Raw genomic sequence first — 13,952 nt, 5'->3', positions numbered from 1 at the left:
TCCCCCCCCCCCCCCCCACACACACACTCTTTCAAGTATCTGAAAGGAATAAAGATTGGACTTTACAGTGGGCCTGCAGGCCATCAGAGCTGGCACATTTGGATAGGAAGGGATTTCAAAGCCGTGATTCCTTTTTGAAGAGCATCCAACCAGCAGCCTGCTCTCACTCATACCAGTGAGGCTGTCTAAAAACAAGCACTTCTGCTTATCTTATCTGCAGTAGTGCAACATTTTTATTGAATTTCTTTGGCTAACACCATATACATCTTACGTTTTAGCACTTATGTAATAGTAAAGGTGAACTGCAGTGGAGTTAATTTAAAAACTGGGTTTGTGCTCCCTCCCCTACCCCCTGCCAGCTGGTAGACATAAGTACCATACTAATGTAGACCAATGGTCCGTCTTGCCCAGTATCTGGTTTCCAGCAGTGGCAGGACTGGATGCTTTACAGTAGTGCTTCTCAGCCTTTTTAGACTCAGGGCACTCATCTTTAGATTCAGGGTGCCCCTTGGAAAATGCCAGGTCTTAGTTTTCACTTGTTTTGTGACTACAGAAAAATAATAGAGCAGTTCCTCTGTTGCAAAGAACTCAGAACTCAGAAAGACCACAAAGGTCTGAATGTTTTTGACACTGAATTCGTATGTGAAACCTCTGGGGTTATCTAACATTGCTAATATGGTGTGGCACCCTGTAAAGGATCTCAGGGCACCACCAGGTTGAGAATTATTGCTTTAGAGAGAGAACAGGGTATATCTAGAGGACAGGCAGGCAATTATTTGGGTCCACAGACTACATAGGCAGTTCTGGGGAGCTGCTGTGAGCCTGTCAGCACCCCTCGCCCCCCAGAACAGCCCGGTGTCCATGTGCCACCACTAACAGCACATAGCCCTGACCCCAGCCCGCCCTGCCTTTTCTAGGCAGCCCAGGGAGTGGGAGCTTCTTTTGGCTGCCACTGCCGCTGGCCCCAGCCCCGTGGTACTGGTGAGGACCCGCGCACATGACCCCAACCCCAGCCCGCCCTGTGCCCATTCCAGACTTGGCCCAATGGAGTGGACCAGCAGCGGACCAGCCAGAACCCGCCGCACAGCACCAACCCCGGCCCACCCCATGCTTGCTCTGGACCATCCATCCGCATTGAGCAGGAGCAGCGGCTGGGCAGAAGCTGCTGCTGGGCCCAGGAAAAAATATCCCTCCTCTGCCCTTACCACTGCTAGGCCTTTCTTGCCTGGAGCCTGCACCCGGGTTGCCCTGCTGCTTTTCTCTGCCACCTCTGGGCCACCCAGTAGGGTAGTAGTGGCAGTTCAGGGGAGCTGCAGGGCAGCCTAGACGCAGGCTTTGGGCAACTGCAGCAAGAAGGGCCTGGCAGCAGCGAAGGGGAAGGGCTGCTTTTCCCCTGCACTGAGCAGCAGCTTCCGCCACTGCTGCTGTTCAGCATGGGCAGGAAAGTCCAGAGCAGGTGTGGGGTGGGCCAGGGTTGCGGCTACATATGGGTTCTGGATGCTTCGCTCTGCCATGCCAAGTCCAGAGCGGGCATGGGGCGGTTTGGGGGCAGGGCTGTGCGCATAGGTCCCTGGCAGTACCTTGGGCCAGGGGCCAGTGACAGCAGCCAGAAGTAGTCACCACTGCTGCCTGGGCTGCCTAGAAAGACAGTCCAGCTGCAGAGCTGCCTCAACCCTGATGGATGCCCAGGGAGTGGCAGGACACATCCCAGGAGGAACGGCACCTGGGCCAGGTGGGACCAAGGGACCCACCACAGACCAGACAAAGTCCCTCTGTTGGGTGCAGTCTGGCCTGAGGGTTGTATTTTGCCCACCCATGATCTAGAGTGATCTGTCCTCTGTTCATTACCCTCCTTGCCATCCTCCATCATTGGTTTAGAAATGCCGGAGAATATATCCCTGTTTTATTTAATAGCTGTTAATAAATCTGTCATCTATGACTCTGTCTAGTCCCTTTTTTGAACTTGGCTGTACTGCCTGTCTTGTGGTTATGAGTTCCACAAGTTAACTATGCACTGCTTCAAAAAAGTACTTTCTGTTGTTAGTTTTAAACCTGTCTCCTGCCAATTTTATCGGGTGCCTTGCTCAGCCTTCTCCATTCCAAACTGAAGTCACAGTCTTTTTATTCTCTCCTGTTATGGCAGCTGCTCTTTACCTTGAGCATCTTAATTGACCTTCTCTGTACCTTTTTAAATTCTATTACATTCTTTTTGAAATGTGGAGACCAGAACTGCACACAGTATTCAAGATATAGGCACACCATGAATTTGTATAGTGACATGATGATGGTTTTCGTTTTGTTTTCAATTACCTTCTTAATGATGCCCAGCTTTTTATTGGCTGTTTTTTTTAGTTGCTGCTGTACATTGAGTTGATGTTTCTAGATAATTATCTACAATGATTTGAAGGTGCTGTTCTCTGGTGCTGAAACAATGGAAGCAATAGTGAAGTTTTAGGAAAAAGCCTACTGTAGCTGGGTTGAAACTCTTCCAGGCTAGACAAGAGCCTAATAAGTGCAAAAAATGGGACCTTTCTTCACATGTCACAGTGAAGTGAAAAAGGGTAAGTTTAACCTTGCAGAGAAACAAAAGTTACCTTCAGTGATTCTGGCTACTCTGGAATTACTGCTTAAATAGACGGAGAGAAGGAAGACTTATAATTTATCATCTGTGAGAATGCACAGCTCTTTGGCTCCTGGGAAATGGAACAGATCTTCAGAATCCCAGATCCCTTTGTAAAACTGGACTGGAGGAAAAGAAAATGCTGGTCAGTGCACCCAGAATTGAAGACGAGTAGCCAGCAGATACCACCTCTGTGATGGAGGAGGCTGATGATGGACCACAGATTACTTCCATACAAGCTAACCAATTAGGCTTTCTGGTAGCATCAGGAAGATTATTCTTTAGAGCCTTTCAGCTCATGTCCAAATCATAGCAGTCTGTTTATGTGGCAAAGGAGTATAAAGTTTGGGGTTGCAGGTGGACTCACTCCAGACTTCGGGTAGCTTGTTAAGGGCAGACCTGGATGTTGAAACTAAGTGGCTCAAATTTTCTTTTGAGGTCTTCACATGAGCAGTGTATATAGAAGTCCCATAAACCTCAATTTATCATTTTAATATCTGCTGTCCAGCTGCCTGTTCTCTGTGTGAATTGCAAAGGATGAACAATTGTCCCATGCTCCACTGCTTTCACAAGCGGCTTTCAAAGGGAAAAAAGAAGAAATTGGGCTGTATGGCGTAGCTGTAATATCAAGCAGTTCATCCTGAGGTGATGGGGAGTACTTCATTTGAAGGACAGTTTGTGTGTTGCTTGCTTTGCTTCTACACTTTGGAGGGAGACTTCTCCCACTATTCGAGCACCAGAGAACCCTCTAGGTCATGCATCTACCCCTGTACATGGAGTTAGATAGATGAAGCACTTAGGTGTTTGATGCGTTAATTGGTAACACCATCCTTGCTATGTAAAAAGACCTTCAAGTGTGGAGATGAACTGCATTCATTCCCAGCTGGAGTACTTGAGCAGCATAGTGGCCCCACTGTACACAAGGATCTGGCCCTGTGTTTTTAGCACCAAAAGGAAGCAAAATTTTTCCACCTGTGTTAGCCTTAAAATGGGGCCTGTGTCAGAGTCAGGGAGAAACCAAACCTTTGGAACGGGGCAGCAATGTAGTACTTGGCATGCCATTTATTTATTGGAGGAGATGTAAGACCCACATATCTTGACCTGCCTTATTCTTAAATCACTGTGACGCCTTAAATTGTTTTAGTGTTTTTTCCCAAAAGCACAGCTGGGCTACGTTTAATTGTTAAAAGAAAGAAGAGAAGGGGCTTAAGAGGGAGGGGGGTGGGGGTCTGTGTAAATAATTCACAAAGAAGAATCCAATTTTGCAGAAACCACAGCCCAAATTAGAGAGAAGGCTGTTGGATTGAAATGATTTCTGTTGTGGTTGTAACATACCACAGTTTGATTTCTGTCCAGATGAAAACATTTGGTTTGCACTTTAGTAAATATTGCAAAATGCTGCCAGCTAATTCTGAAGAGTAATGAAATACTGCTTTTGGCAAAACACAGACGCTTTCCCTGTTCCCAAGTCTACTGTTCTAATCCAAAATCAGATTTTTTTTTTTTCCAGATATTTTAATGCCTTTAAATAATCTGAGACAGAAGTGCCTGTAATTTCATAGGAAACATAATTCCTTTTAATTTAGGAGGTAAAATTGCACATTTCACAAATTTAAACATTTTAATGGCCTCACTTGTCTTCTAAAAGTGCATAAAGAGCATCATTTGTTCTATTGCATCCACTTTTGAGTTCTCCACCTTTGAGTCTGCAAGTTGTGTAAATAGCTGCCTGAGTGCACAGCCGCTTATTTACATACTCAGTAAGTTGTTTGCAAGCCTGAGTTTTGAGTATGCAAAACTGTGCTTAGTTTTGGAGCCTCTTCCTCTGACAATTAGTAAAAGCAATACCAGAAATTAAAAAAAATCCCATTGTGGACTGAACCTAGTGTTGTACAAGTAACATTTCACATTGCCATCAGAGAAGGAGATTACATAAATTTAGCCTAAAGTGATTGTGTGTTGTCCGTTTCTTTGTTTCCCCTGTATAGTTGGTTTCCTTGATGTAGATCTCTCATGTGAGAGAGCAGGGGAAAACACTTGAGAGAGAGGGAGACAGCAAACGAAGTGGTATTTATGAAACCGCAAATACTGAGAGGGGCAGTACCTGAAAGTACTTCTAGCACATTTCTAAAAGAAATGAAAAATTCTCTTTCACTGGCAGCTGTATCGTTATAAAAAGCAGAATATTCTGGCAGTTGCTAGGGAGAGTTCACTTTTGACACAGTGGTGGAAATGTTTTAAATGAGTGAGTAGTTCCTCAGGATCTCTTTTGTGAGCCAGTTTTTCACTGTACAAACACTAATTCTTTGCAATTAAGCTTTCTTAAAAATGTAGTCTTCCTGCCATTTTTATATCAGTCTGCAAAGTCATTGGTAATCCCTGATAACTCATTTTGGATTGCACCATATGCATTTACTCTCTGTACTAGAGTCTGAATACAAACATCCGATGACATGGGTGGTATCCTGACCAGCGTGAGTGAGTGATTGTGGGCTTCCTGAAACTATTCAGAGTAATAGGATGGAAGAAGAGGGGTGGGAAGTTTCCTTCAAGTCCCTGCTCAGTTCAGTCATTTCTGTATTCTTGACTGCGCATTACTGGGAGCAGACAGGCAGTGAGTCTTGTGCCCAGGAAAGAGTGATTATGGATAGCTTGGCCAGGTGTCTGTTAACACGACAGAATACAACAGTGTCCTGTCCATTTTACTCTTCATAGTCATGGTTTAATGTTGGTATTCCTTTGGCCACCTTTCATTTCCACTGCTGTGCTGTCTGAGCCCACGTGGCAGCCTTACCTCTCCACCATTACCCCTCAGTCTCGGTTTGTCACATCTGTGTCCCTCTTTTTGTCCCTTCCTGTCCAATCACTGCTTTCCTTCCTTTTGGCTTTATTCCTCTTCTGTGGCCTCCATCTCCTGCCATGCTAGGATCGCCTCGCCGCCTTTGATGCATCATGTGCTTCAGACGCATTTAAATACAAAACAAACATCAATAGGCATGTCTATCTCCCATGGATCCATTGAGTCTTGGAATGTTTGTCCACAGTTAGGGATGTGTGTTGATAGGTCATATGACCACACTGCAACTCCTTTGGCTCTTCATCCAAGTGACGTGGGGTTCCCAGGCTAGCAGCTGCCCAAAGAACTCTAGTGGCTCACAGCACAAAAAGAGGCTTGTAAAATTTAATACAGCTACAGGCTCTAATAACTCTTATGCAAATTGCCTGCTGGTTTCTTGGGAGGTAGGGAATTATATATGTGATGTGCTGAGGCATGACACCCATAGCCTTCTGGCTATGCATCTGACATTCTCATCCCTCTCCCCACAAAGGCAAAAGAGATTATTTGAACCTTTGTTTTGTTGTTGTCTATAAAATAAATCCTAATGTCACCATTTAAATTGTCCCAGTTGTGCTTTGAGATTCTCATCTCCTGGTGGGAAGTGGGGGGTGGGACAGAGGAGGGGGAGAGGAGAAAGAGAGGAAGAAACAAGGGGTGAATTTCTGCCTTTGCTTTTTGTCTGGGGAATGTGTGTAAGACTAGCCTAGGCTAGCTGCTGCCTACCTATTCGCAGGGCCAATCTTACCGTGGTCAAGGAACAAAGATGAAAATTGACTGGTAATTATTTTAAAATAAAAGCTTAGAATTTGCAGAGCATAATAAATCACCAAAAAATTCCAGAGGGATCCACTGCACGGGTGATTTATACATTTGTCTGTCAATCTGTCTGCATTTAGTGCTTCTGAAATCTTCCTTTTCCCTGGCTGTTTTGGAAAACGTTGTGACTGGCATTGTATTCCAAGTCATTGTGATCTCCCTTTCACATTCCCGTGGTGGAGACCTAAGAGCTGTGTCTGTCCTCATTAGAAAATAAAAGTGTGTTCTTAGCTTGAGCTAGCCAACTCAAGGTAAAATCCTGGCAAAGATGAGGTAGTCTGTAGTGGTCATAAGCTAGTGAGTCAAACTATAGTCAAGTCCCGTCCACCTTCAGTAGATCTGATTATCTGCAGACCCCTGAATCTAGCTAAACCAGGGGTGGGCAAAATGCGGCCCGTGGGCCAGATGCGGCCTGCTAGCCCATTCTATCCGGCCCACGAGGCCCCTAAAAAATTTAGAAAATTAATATTTATCTGCCCCTGGCTGCCTGTCATGCAGCCTTCGATGGCTTGCCAAAACTTAGTATACGGCCCTCTGCCCGAAATAATTGCCTACCCCTAGTTAAACTAAGGGATCATATGGGTTGTTTAGTTTGTACTGGGATCTAGAGGATATTTTTCTTGGTTGGTGACTTCCATCTTCCTTCATACCTTAAAAAAAAAATCTTAAGTTGTTAAGTTACCACCCTCATACCTACTGTGTAAAAAGAGCTAATAATATAGAACCATATTAATAACTTCAAAATTCAATGCAAATTACCAAATTCTGAGACTTAGTGAGAAACCAGCAGAATAAGGCAGCCAAGGATATTACATTGTCATATATTTCATGGCTGGTGTTGTTTAGTTTTAGTTATTTATAATATCTCTTGAGTTTAAGAGTAGTTTTGAGGTAGTGTCTTTTATAAATGCAGTGCCCTCGTAGGCCATGTCCAGACGAGTGCAGGTGTGCGGTATGTGGTGCCGCAAGCATACCACATGTTCCATTGTTCTCTGGGCTGCAAGGGAGCAGCATGGAGGGTGTTTTTGACCCCTGGATATCCAGGAGTCAAAAAAAACCCCATGAAAAATAAAGTGGAGTGGCACACGCAGTGGCAGCGTGTGCTGCCATCTGGCCGCCCCAGAACCACACTCTGCTGCCAGCCAAGCTCCATACGGCAGGATCGCTGGTGTTGCAGCCACAGGAGGTCACCAGGACCTCAGGTAAGGCTGTTGGGGCCAAGTCAGTACTGGCTCCAGCCTCTTCTACCCCACCTGGAGTAACTTGCCACATGCTAGAGCGCGCATGGCACAGGCATTCCCTGGGTACAACTAGTGGCTGCACAAGATTCACCACCTCTAGTTGTCCCCAGGGAATCAAATGACCACTCACATCTGGACGGCAGCCTTAGAGGCAGTCCTTGCTACACTGCCCTCTTAAAAGAGACCTACAACTATTTTTTTAAATGGGATTCTTTTTTTTTGCCTTTAAAAACCTGAATTTTACTTAATTTCTTTCTTTTTTTTTTCTTTTTTCTTAGAAATATCAAGAATGTGAAATTTATTTTTTCTTGGAGGACTCAGAGACATGCTTACTGTTCTTTTCTCATGCCACTATTGATACAAGTTGGCTCTTTTGAAATGTGCACCCTTTTCCAAAATTAAAATGTTAATCAGGGATTGAAATGAAATGCCTGTTAATAAATCAAAACAAATATGAAATGTCTTAAACAAACTATGAACATTTCTTTCCCTGTCACTTGTTTAGCATTAAGTCTCCAAACTCATGCAATGTTGCCATTTCATTAATTCTCCAGTCACCCTAGGTCTTGGGTTTATGTATCAGAGAGTGGGTTGTTGTTTTTTTTTTTTTAACTCTGTCTAGGGTGGAAAGCTAACAAGTGCATCCTGGATTATCTGTACTCTCATGTTCAAAGTATGTTAACTAGCTCTGGTTAATTGGCAGTTAATTAACTTGAGTTAAACTGTAGTGTGCACCACACATGCTTTTTTAAGTGCAAATTTTTGCCTGTATAGTTTAAACTGATTTCCTTAAGTTTAGTGGAAACCCCTTAATACACACTCTTCAATTGGAGTGGCTTGTTACAATGCAGTTTTAGCAGTGACAAGCCTGATTTAGCCAGTGTTCTTCAGCCTTCTGCACTTGTTTAACGAAATGGGTTTAATAGCACTGCTTCAGTTAAACCAGCACAATTTAAATTGTAGACCAGGGGTTTTCAGTCTCTTGGCTGGTGTACCCCGGCGGTTGGTCGATGAGTGCTGGAGGGGGCGGGGCGGGGGAGGTAGGGAGTGCCAGCAGCTTTTCCACGGCACTGCTGCATGCCCCCTGGGGCCTTCCAAAATACTCCCGGGGTATGCATACCCCCAGTTGACAACCCCTGTTGTAGACCATTCCACAGTCTAGGGTAGTCATTAAATACTACTATTATATAAGAATAATAAATAAATCAGATATTAATATAAGAAGCAAGCAGGAAAAAGCCAACACCCTTAATTTAAAAATATTTCAGCCTTCCTTATACATAGTAATAATAAATAAAAACAAAAGCTTTAAATGGCCTATGTCCTTTTTTTTTCTGTTTTGCAGGTCACCTTTAATAAATCTCTATGAAATGTTGGGGGAGAATACCAGCCTCTCTGTGATACTGCAGAGTTGCTGGATTAGTGTAGTGAGAATTAGTGTGATTCTCCTATATTATTGGAAGCTGCTAGTCTAATTTCCCTAGGCTGGAAATGTACTCCCCAAACAGTCTGAGCTGTCAGAGGGATATAGTTTAACCCTTGTTCATAATTTGAAATTGGAAGAGAATTAAAAAGTGTGCCGTTGCAACTGGAGATGGTACATTCATGGAATGAGGGCAGAGAGAGTGCCTGCTTAGAGTTAGGTAGGGTATACAGCTCTGTTCTCAACTGAGTTAACCTTTCCTTCCCTTTCTAAGCAGATCCATTCTCTGCTACTGAATTAAAATGTGGTTATTATCACATTTATGTATTTCATTATTGCATTATTTTATTGCATGACAGCTAGTATGTGATATGCTTTTTGTTTTGTTTAGTTAGCACCCTGAACAGAATCTTTTTTTAATCCATACTAAGCTTGCTTTCTTTGCATCCTCTCGTGTCATTAATGTGTGTAGTGACCATGCAACTTCACATTTATTTCTAGTTTTCCTGAACGGTACATATACTTCAACATACACTTCAACCCTGTATTCCAGGTTGGATTGTTCTGCCACTGTGTTTCTGTTTTCCCCATAATATTTGATTTCTTGAAGCCAAGCAGCTATTAAACTATGAAACTGGGCTCCTTAGTGGTTGCCGTAACTTTTGCTTTCCTGCCATTGTTTATATATCATTAATAATAATGACGATACCAAACATTGTGATCCTTGGAACCAAGTCATAGAATGAGCTGATGCAGCATACAGAGCCAGTAATTCTTGGATTCCTATTGCAGACTAGTGTGGAGGGAACAAAAAGGGAAACATACTTGTCAGGCAGAATTGTCCCAGGTTATTGCTTCTTTGTCCAAATGGAACAATTCTTTTTTCCCGTCCCTTGCCCTCCTCCCCCTTTTCCCAATTGCTTCTTGCCTTCTTTAAGTGCTTGCTTATAGTATGCTTTAATGCTCCTGTCCTGAGGAAAAAGTCCCACTATTCATTCGAAGTAAATTGTGTTGATTCTCATGCCTTGAGAATGACTTTTGAACCTTGGCTCTGCTGATCCTTATTCTACAGAAGTGGGAAGGTCCGGGTATATACTAAACCAGTAGGTAGGCAAACTGTTGAGTGTGGTTTCTCTGGTTATTCTCTCTGTCATCTTATAAGTCTGTATATGTACCTGTCTATATATAGGGAAAGAACCCTAGCAATATGTGCCGGCTGTACCCCTGCTGATGTCCAGTGCACTAGCTGGCAGTAGAGGGGATCTGTTTTCTAAAAAAAAGCATTGGTCCTAGGGTAGCCTCTTGTCACCAGGGACCGCTGCTTCCAACCCAGCCCCTTGTTGGATGCTGCAAATCTCCACATCCTCAGCAGCAGGCAGATGCTGTTGAGGGAATAGATGGAATGAGGAAGGCTGTAGGACTCTAGGGACACCTCCTCCGCAGTGCTGGCAGCAGTGTGCTGTGGATTCCCCAAGATGTTCAAGCCCGATTCAGTCTCTTTGTGGGCTGCAACTGGCCCTGTGGTCACTTAGGGAGAGGAGGTAGAATCATCCATGCTTTATTCAGCCTAGCGAATATCTGAGAGGACCATCCATGCCTGTTGGTGGATCTAGAGTTTTGAAAAGGAGGTGCAATGACATAATTGCATATAAAACAACATACATTTTCTCCAGTTAAAAATAAACTAGAAGATATACTATTATGCTAGGGGCCTAGGGCTGTATTATTCAGTTCAAGACTGAAGTAAAAACAAATATAACTTCATTGGAATGAGTTAAAAAACAATCTTCAGGACTGTGAAATAGGAGCTTCATTACCAGGAGCAGCTAATGGACTGCAGAATTGCAGGAGAAAGGATAGCTTGTTGCGCGGAACATTAAGACCATTAAAAAGAGAGGGTCATTAGCACCTGTGGAATGAAGCGTTTAGTAGGGATCAGGTAGATTATAATGAGCCATGGAGTCAAGTGACTCCCTCAGGACTGGCTGACTAGAAATTCTGCTGCCAGTGCCAAGTAGCTGCTTTGAAACTTTGGGTGGACCAGGACTGGAGAGTGCGAGTACACCAGTACACTCCCCAGATCCACCCCAGTCCATGCCTACTAAAAAGCTGTGTGTGCATGGGAAGGAAGGGGAGAGAAGAGGTTTGAGTAGGAGCTAAGGAGAGGAACAGGTCTGTGGGTGGACCCAAGGCCAGTGGAAGTGGGCAGTAGCATCCGCTTATCTACTGCCACTGCTCTGTATGTAGCCTTCAGCTACAAGCGCTTTCCCTAGCCAAAGGTCTTGATCTGCTGGCAAGAAGGGAAAACTCGGTGGAGTTTTCCCTGCTTATCCCCCTTTTCCTTGTGTTGGGAATGAGTGTATTAGGGTATAAGAGATTAATTGCTTTATCCCTCGCTTTCGACTTCTATGGAGTTGTTGTTTGTTTTTGTTCATCTGAAAAGCCTTTGTGTGCATAACTGACTGCACAGCCTGCTCTTTAAGGCATCTGGGATTGAGTGGAAGACTCCTCTTAAAGTAGCAGCTCTGACATTTGAGATAAAGGAGGATAGGATGCCCATTAACTGTCATTACTATCAACAGTATCCACACAGGAAGGACTTCCTATGCAGAAGGGTAAACTTTAATTTTAATCTTGAGTTATTCCTTCAGTTTTAAGTTGTTGCCTGCCATCCACACCGAACAGTGCATTTCAAAGTGTTTATGCTTGTGTGCATGAGTCCTTTGAGAAGGCCCACAGTTTGAAAGTTGAGAGAGAGAAGGACAGTATGGGAACTAGGCACTGCATGGGAAATCGAGATCCTAGTTCTCTTCTGTTCTTCACATGAGCTTCAACAGGCCCCTTAACCTTGTAACCTCTTTGTGGCTCAGTTTTCTCTGTCTCAGCATTAGCCCTTTGAGATACGCGAGTGGAAAGCACTGTGAACCCTAAATGTCATTACTTCCAGCAGGATTACTCTTTTGACATTTTTCTGAGGCACAAAGTGGCTTATCTGTGGTCCCTTCAATCCAAATTCAGCAAAACACGCAATCTCCTCCTTTAAATCAGCAGTGTTGAGCAAAGGACTTGGGTACTTGAGCACTCAACTTGAGACCAAGTCTGAAGTACTTTTGCTGGATCCCTTTTGTGAAACCATTATTGAACACATGCAATAGCGTGACCTGCCTCCCCTTCCTTGTTCACTCTCAATGGTTTTATCACTAAATTAGATTACAATTTATACTGGTAGTGCAGAGGGGTATTAAGTAATGTTAACAAGTCATCTCTTCATAATGCTCAGGTTCTCCAGCCCTGCCCAGCAACATGGTATATTTTGGAAGCTCTCAGGATGAGGAGGAAGAAGAAGAAGAAGATGAGGAGTCAGAGGACACAAAGGCAGCCACCAATAATGCTTCATCTTCATGCCATTCAACCCCCAGGAAAGGAAAAACGCATAAGCAGATTCTAAATGGGCATGGTAAGTCCCAAATCTTATTGGGAAAGTTGCCTGATAAAAAAGGATAAAAACTGAGCTCTGGGAGAAAACTGGTACTGCTTATCATATGAAATTGGTCTGGAATGGAACGGCAGTCTTCCATTTCTTCTTCCAGTCTCTGTCTAGAGTCTGCTTTCTATCTGCCCATGGGAGAAGTATAAATGAGGGACCAGGCAGTGCTTCAGGCAACACAGTGAGAATAGTTCTGCTAATCTCTCAAGCTATTATTTGGCATTCCCTAGCTGCCTGGACACAGGTATTTAATTTGGAATGATTTGATTTTAAGTTACAAATAAGACAAAAATACTCAATAAATATAACCAAAATGCACATCTAGGAGACAGCATTGTTGTTCCCCATGGGATATTGCCCACCTCACTTGCAGCTGGGTTTTTAAGCTTCTCTGTTAATGCAGCTGGTAACACAAGATTTTATTCCTGCAGATCACATCAATTATTTTTTTTGTAAATCGGCAGAGATGCCTTAGTCGCAGCATATATTCTTCACGTGGCCTTTGTGTCATCCAGATAAATTGATCAATGTCATGTGTTACCTCAGCTTGAAAGATTTACTCAACACCTCCTTGCCCAAAGGACTAAGCCTAGTGGCCAGAGAGAAAAATATCTGGGTTGCCATGCCCCCCTCCCACCAAAATCATTCATCATTCAGTTTGCATCAGCACCTCACCCTGTTAAACTAATGCTGCTGCTCCTCACAGCAAGTCAGCGTTGGTTCTCTATTCCCTTCCCCGCTATCCCTGAGGTGGGAAGAGCCTTGTGATGACCCCCTGAGCAGCTCCTCTCCTCTCAGCAGAAGAGAAGATTTGTTTCTGTTACAAACTTTTTAGGAGGATGAGGAAGGTTGGGGCAGTTCTTGCTTTCATCTTCTTCCTTAGCTGAGGAAGATACTAATAGATCCAGGCTATTCCAAATATGAGTGGCTGCTTTTCCAAAGAGTTTTTTCTTTACAGAGAGCTGCTTCTGGTATCCAACCTATTTTGTGTGGCTGGCTGGAGCTGTTTCCATTGCATTCTAAAACTCTTGAGTTTACTTCTTTATTCATGGATTGGTTGCAGAGGGGTAGAAGTGGATAGGATTCTTTCCAGTACTTTAGCTCACAGGCATTTTAGAGTCATTTGGCTCCAAACACCTTCAGCTGCCACATCAAGACTTTATGCTTTGGGTTCATTATAAATAAAACCATGTGCTTCACCACTAGTAAAGTGGCAAGTGCAAAGTTGCATGCAGGAAGGAAAGAAATTCTCCATAGTCTTAACACAGGACTTCTGGCTTTAAATATGTATGTTGTGCCAAAAGATTTATGGTAAGTTCCTTGAGACTGTGGCTGCAATTTGGGACTTTGAAGGGCTGGTAGGGGAACTGGTGAGAGAGATTCTTTCTTCTGTTGTTCCATAATAAGGTTTTTGAATACTATCACCTTCATAAATTTTCTGTTTTAGCTGCTGAATTTCCTGATCCAGCCTACAAAGAGATCTTAAAATATAATTCAAATTGTATGTTCTAACAAAAGTCTTTACT

At 43.6% G+C, this 13,952-nt stretch overlaps 1 protein-coding gene across 2 annotated transcripts in view; it reads left to right on the top strand.

The window, feature by feature from the left end:
- JARID2 (jumonji and AT-rich interaction domain containing 2) overlaps positions 1–13,952 on the top strand; it is a 410,278-nt gene that overhangs the window by 307,941 nt on the left and 88,385 nt on the right. For both annotated transcript variants that reach the window (XM_019523000.1, XM_019523003.1), the window contains one exon: positions 12,220–12,396. In XM_019523000.1, coding sequence (XP_019378545.1) covers positions 12,220–12,396 — 177 coding nt within the window. The remainder of the gene's footprint in view (positions 1–12,219; positions 12,397–13,952) is intronic.

The sequence above is a fragment of the Gavialis gangeticus genome, unplaced genomic scaffold (assembly GCF_001723915.1).
Source record: "Gavialis gangeticus isolate Ggan-Ray unplaced genomic scaffold, GavGan_comp1, whole genome shotgun sequence".
NCBI classification, from domain to species: domain Eukaryota; kingdom Metazoa; phylum Chordata; order Crocodylia; family Gavialidae; genus Gavialis; species Gavialis gangeticus.
This window is presented reverse-complemented; position numbering and strand designations above follow the sequence as displayed.